The 6,618-nt window shown below is 27.8% G+C and overlaps 1 protein-coding gene across 1 annotated transcript; it reads right to left on the reverse strand.

The window, feature by feature from the left end:
* Positions 1–293: 293 nt before the first annotated feature.
* On the reverse strand, positions 294–1,396 carry LOC129902370 (CENP-B homolog protein 2-like). Its single transcript, XM_055977596.1, has 2 exons — positions 734–1,396; positions 294–617 (listed from the first exon to the last, which is right to left on the reverse strand). Exons 1-2 carry the CDS (start codon positions 1,394–1,396, stop codon positions 294–296), a joined length of 987 nt encoding a protein of 328 aa, XP_055833571.1.
* Between the last annotated feature and the right edge of the window lie 5,222 nt (positions 1,397–6,618).

Below are 6,618 nucleotides of genomic sequence, written 5' to 3' on the forward strand. Positions count from 1 at the left end.
TAAATAAATATTTTTTCCGATTCCAACTTGGGTCAGTTATATTAAAGTAATATTCTCGCTAAATACATTAGATAATAATTAAAAATAAAGTATTATAGGCCCAAAAAAATATAAAATAATTATTATTAAAATACATCAAGAATTTATATATATTTAGTCAGTCAATAATACTAGACCAATAATTATTTCTTTTTAAAATATGATTTTATAGTTGATTGTTTTTTCTTTCCACCAAAACCAAAATTAATCTCATCCTTAACTTTTTGAAGAGCGAACACAATTTTCGAAATATTTTATTCGTGTTGCACCAAATAGTTTGACAATGTAGTCATTGCTTGAAATGCCTCTTTTGACGACACACGTGGGACAATGCTCCTATCATCTTGCCCAAGATTATTCTCATCATCATTATTCATTACAGATTGAATAATCTCTTCCTCTGCAGGTGATTCCATAACTGTATCATTCTCGTTAGGGTAGTTCAAAAGATGTTCAACATCCATCATATTTCTATAGGCTAAATTAGAGATGACATCATTTAATTCTTGGATACCTTCATCTAATTCACCAACTTGTGGTTCGGGAACATTATTTTCTTTTGACTGGATCTTACAATGCTGAAAATAATTTGCAATTGTTATTTCTTTCACATCAAAATTCCAAACCGAGTTAGCAAAATTAATAGCATTCAAAATATTAATTTTTGCAGTATTTGGTGTTTCAATCTCAAGACCTTGTAGGATGCTGAAATAAAGACGACGATGATAATGAGCTTTGAATGCTCGAATAATTCCAGCATCACATGATTGAATCTTAGACGTTGTGTTAGGAGATAAGAAAACAACTCTACATTTCTTAGGCCTTCAACTATCGTTGGATGAGCTAGGCAATTGTCTACTATTAACAAAACCTTCTTTCCATTCATTCTCTTATCAAACCATCCAACATATTCTTGGAAAAGCAGGCCAGTCATCCAAGCTTTCTTGTTGGATATATACGTGCAATTAAGATAGGTCATATTCACATTTTTAAAGCATCTAGGATTTGCAAACTTACCAATAATCCACAATGGTACTTTGTGAGATCTATCACCATTGCAACAGAGAGTAAGAGTAATTCTTTCTTTGTCTTTTTTGCGACCTTCAAGCTGCTTGGTAGCAAGTGAATGATCAACTTTCAATAGGTAAAATAGTCTAGTTTCATCCATATTATAAATATCCTTCAATTCAAACTGATCTAGTTTTGACCATATGCTAGGCAATTTATTTTCAATGTTCTCCATGATAACTGAATGACTTTCACCAAAACATTTGTAAGACTTGATTCCATATCTTGACTTGAAACGTTCTAACCAACCAGAAGAGAAGCTGAATTTTGGATTAATTTTACCATACATTTTCAGGAAAAGATCTTTTGCTTTTCTTTGGATAATTTTTCTTGACATGTTCACATTCTCTTGCATTTGAAGAAACTACTCGTACAAAACTTTCTCTAAATCAGAGTATTTTGCCGGTTTATGCCTCTTGACATCGCTATTTTTCATCTCATTCGACAAATACTCTACCGACCTTTTGAGAGTGTGCGATATTGTTGATTGACTAATAGTCAAATCAAATTTTTGTTTCACCCATACTTGCAAATCTTTTTGGCTAATAGTTGGATTCTCTTTCTTATGCTCACATATTGCGTTTCTTATTTTATTGGTTAAAGATGATTTTTGTACGTCTTTCAAATGATGAGAAGATATTATATTTGGATTATGATTTTTAAACATCTAGCTTTTTCCTTTTATAGTTAACATAAAATCTCTTCATATTCTATATACATGAATACAATTAGAAACATTAAACTTCACTAAATTCGTTTAGCTTTCCTAGATTTAAATAATAAATATGCAAAGACTACACTTTTTAGTTTCCTAGATTTAAAGTTTTGAAATTTTTAATTCAAATATTTTTTTTCTTTCTTATGTCACATACTGCAAAATACTCTTTAAAATAATAAATATTTATTTATCGATAAATAAATATTTTATGCATTTATCGATAAACTAATAATCTCAATAAATGAATATTTTTTCCGATCCTAAGCATATGCATTTATAGAGGTTTTACTGTACATGTTATTGAGGATCGACTGAATCTAAAATTAGTGTATTACAGAGCCAATTTTTTTGGAACGACACTTCCAACAAATTTTTGTATTATTTTCAAGGGTCCAAATGTGAGACCTCTTATAAAGGTTAGAAAAATTCCGAATCATCCCTGAGCCGAGGGACTTATGAAAACAATCTCTCTTACTCCAGGAGATAGAAATAAAGTGTGCGAACATTTTATCCTCTCCAGATCTATCTGTGCAATTTCACCAAGTATGTTATTGTTGGATTCTAAACTATCACAAACCACAACCCACGATAATTTTCTCCCTTTTTTTTTCAATATTGACACTTTAGATTAGATACGATACTTTTTTTGGTGTAACTTTAGATTAGATACACTATAATCTAATGGCCTCTTATTATTTATAAAATACATTTTTTTCCATAAAATTGTTGAAAGAAGCAACAAAAAGGAGAAAAAAAGATCTAATCAAAGGTCGTGTTAGATTTCTTTTTATGGGACAAACATTAAACGACGATTGCAGCCAGCTAGCAGTTTAGTGAAATGAAACAAAAGAAAAAAAAAAGGGTACTATATTTATGTTAATAGATAGTGACATTTGTAAACTATTCGTTAATTAAATGTTCATATGGTGTATATTTTTTTATAGAGTGCTAATTTTCTTTGTTATGCCTTTCAAGTGTCGGCTGTTTTTATCTTATTTTTTATTGCTTACATTAATATTTTTTAAAAATCTAAAGTCTAAATAAGAAATGATTATATAATATATAACATATCCATTTCTTTCTTTCTCTAAATACATTCAATAAGAAATGAATTATATGAGCAAAGAAAGCTGTTGAAACTCAATGGATAACCAAAGATATATGTCCCTCCCTCTCAAATTAGTAGTCACAATCGGCTTTTCGAAAATCAATACGATTTTTATTTTTAAAATTAAATTGAATTAAATCAACTTAATATTTTATGTTTAAAATTTAAATATTTAAAAATTATATAATAAGTATTATAAGTGATAAAAAATTTTATTTTTAATTTGATGAAAAAATATATATTTTAAAATGTTAATCAAAATTTATTTAATTTAATTATTAAAAAATAAAATATGACAATTAATATAGACAGTAAGAATGACCCTAAGCTAGCATATTGATAGTTCATGATTGCCAAAAATCTTTAAAATTTATTGAGACAAGATTGATGAGTGTTAGCTAGCTAGCAACAATTATATGAATGGAAAACAAAACAAAATAAGCCGCACACAGTTTAAGATAAACCAAAACAAATTAAAGCAGTGGATAAAGTCAACAACTTTGATAATAATAAATACAAGATCATTAATTATATTAAAGTATATATGAAGAGCATTTTGAAGTTTTTTGGCGAATAATTTCGACCCATAGATTGAAATAATGTTTGAAGAAATGTACGGACAAAATTTGCTTTCCCATGTTCCATGCCCAATTAGATAATTTAAGTTGCACAATAATTTAAGACATTATAAATAAGAAATATATTATGTGTTTTTTTTTGGGTTAATTCATAGTCATTTTGTTGTATACTACTGAAATAGTATAAACATAATCTCAGGAAAAAATATTCCTCTTTTTGCTTTTACTTCTGCCTAATGATCACAAGTCGCCTTAATTGTATGTCTTTCGAAAATAACTTATTTATCTGTACGATGTAAATTAAAATTTGCTTACATTCTATTCTTACTTTATTTATGGGATTATATTGGGTATCTTCGTCCTGCTGTTTGAAATTATCGGGGAGAATTGATTGTGTGGGCTAATTACAAATATTTTATTAGTTTTATGTCATTTTTATAACAAATCTGAAATTGTCATTTTCTTCTATATATTTTGTAAGTCACTGAGAAATCTTATTTCCTAAATTTTTTTGAAGAAAACAAAGAAGAAAGAAAATATATTAATACTATTAAGAATTAATTAGCTGTCTTTCTTCCTAAAGAGGAAATTAAAAATAAGAGTCAAGATACTTTTTTCTTAAATATTTATTTATGTTGCAAAGCTTCCAACAAGAGTGGATAAGAGTAAGCCGCTGTATTGTGGTTAGGTCCCAATACTTGCAATAATACAAATTAAATAAAGTATCAACTTTTTCTAATTATGTCTTGCCACTAGCAAACTATAATTCTTTGTTTGCTTATTCTAATTGTTCAGTGCACCAAAAAAGAAGAAGAATAGTAATAAACCAAAATTTTAGTTTAGTTTTTAGTGAGGAAATCAGGAAGAAAGTACAAAGCACGAGCTTCTACATTTTTTTGAATTTTTTTATTTTATGACCTTTCTTTTTCAGAAAATAATACAAAATAGGTCGAAGAAAAAGAAACTTAAGTTTTTAAAAATATCTTCATGATGTGAACAATTGATTGTGACCATTATATACATTGTATACCTCCAAGATTTGCACATTGTAAATTTGTTTATTTGTTAATAAACATTTCACAAAATCTAACTTAAATTCTTAGACAATTTTAAATTTACGTAGTCTTTCCATTACAAGAATGATTCCATCCAAGCCCTTTTGGTGATCTTCTACAAATTACGTAAATTTAACTTAATTTTTAATCAATTTAATGAGATATCTTGCATTTGAAATCATGTTAATTTTTCATTTTTATTGCTTTCTAAATTCGTGTCGAAAAGAAACTCGGAAATCAAAGTAGGTCAATTCGTCTCGCAAATTCTGATTTTGATTTTGATTTTTGTGATATGTAACTCGATATATTAAACCTTTAATTAATTAAAATATGTATTTTTGATTTGTTTATATAACAAATGGGTTACATGTGATCTATTTTTAAAACTATATTACATTTATTTATAGAGTTAAAATACAAGTTTGACGTAATATATATGTGCAATTAAGTGACAACATAATCAATAAACTTGGTCAATTTGTGAATATTCACAAGCTACGAAATTAAAAGTGCATATTTCAATTAATTAAAATATAGTTAGTTAAATAGTATAAGTACTTAACCAAAACGTATCATTAATCAAGGGACCGAAATCAAAATTAATTAAAGTAGTACTTAAGATCTAGTTTGATAGGGTAAAGACACGTTAGGGTGCTTGAGCTTAAAAGTCATTTCACGAGGCCAAAATGTCAAAAAGAGAATAAATTTTCCACTAATGTTACCTCCTATGTCTATATGGCTAATGTAATTATGATGATCCTGAGTTTCTTACAGAGACAATATCACTAATTGTTCAAATTATTACTAACAGAATAATCCTAAAGTAGAGAAAAAGCTAGACTTTTTCCAATAGAAGATTACTTGCTTTTTGAGGGGCTATAATTACTTCTTACTTTGGAGGTTAGAATAATGTTTTGGTGGGTTGTTGAAAGCCACTGATTTAGGATATTGTGATTAATTTCCAGTCACTTTTGCATTAAAACCCTAACTTGATACTAATCCAAACATTACAAACTATGGCTATGATAGTGTGATGAGTGAGGAAACATCTAATTAAGATTTTTTTTATCTCCTCTTTCCTTGGAATAATAAGCTTTCAATCTTGTCATATTTGATTGGCATACAAAGACATATGTTTTACTTTGCTAACATGAGTGGCTGATTAAACATAACAGATTTTTTGATTGGGATCATTACTTTTGGGTAGTTTGGTGTAAAGGATAAATATAAATATTTTTGGGATAAAAAATAGTTTAGAGATAAAATTTTGGTATCTTACTTGGTTGACAAGTTTGTGATAACTTATCCCACTATTTATATCATAGTGATGTGATAAGTTATCACATACATATGATAGGATAAGTTATCTCACCTTATTTCAGAATAATTAATCCTGGATTAACTTGTTCCCAATCAAACGATCCTTAAGATTTAGCATAAAAATGATCATTTTTATATATATTGAACGGAGAGTCTTTTGGAAACAATCACTCCATCTCTTATGATATGAGGGTAAGGTTTATGAACTCTATCGGTATCCTCTATAAGTTTACATTGGGTATGTTGTTATTTTTGTATTTCGATTACATGATATATATGAAGGACTAAAATGATCACTTTTTGTTACATACATTAAATATTATTTTGATTACGTGGTATACATGAAAAATTAAAATAATCACTTGTTTCATACATTAAGAACCATTTCAAGTATATGATATATATGAAGGATTAAAATAGTCCAACCTCCATATATTTAGGACTATTTTGATAATTTTGTGCAAAATACAGAAGAGATTTTCTAACCGTTCTAAGCAATTCACAAAACATTAAAAACCATAGTTTAAAAACACTTGACCTCCTTGTATATATACTTTTCTCATTTTATCAAAAGTTATAATACACCACAAAACAGCTTAAATTGACATTCCATGAATAGTCTCAAGATTCAAGACTCACATAACGCACCGGCTAGGAAAATACATAAAAAAATTCCTCAACTAAGCACAAAATAACTTGTTAGAAAAAAAAGGGTATAATATGCAATGACTT

The sequence above is a fragment of the Solanum dulcamara genome, chromosome 9 (assembly GCF_947179165.1).
Source record: "Solanum dulcamara chromosome 9, daSolDulc1.2, whole genome shotgun sequence".
NCBI lineage: Eukaryota > Viridiplantae > Streptophyta > Magnoliopsida > Solanales > Solanaceae > Solanum > Solanum dulcamara.

What these genes read in the sequence shown, in the direction of transcription:
- LOC129902370 (XM_055977596.1), bottom strand. Translation starts at nt 1,396, where the DNA reads ATGTATGGTAAAATTAATCCAAAATTCAGCTTCTCTTCTGGTTGGTTA. An exon ending in TTATTTCAGCATCCTACAAG is followed by an intron (nt 618 to 733) that starts GTCTTGAGATTG and finishes AATTATTTTCAG; the next exon opens with CATTGTAAGATCCAGTCAAA.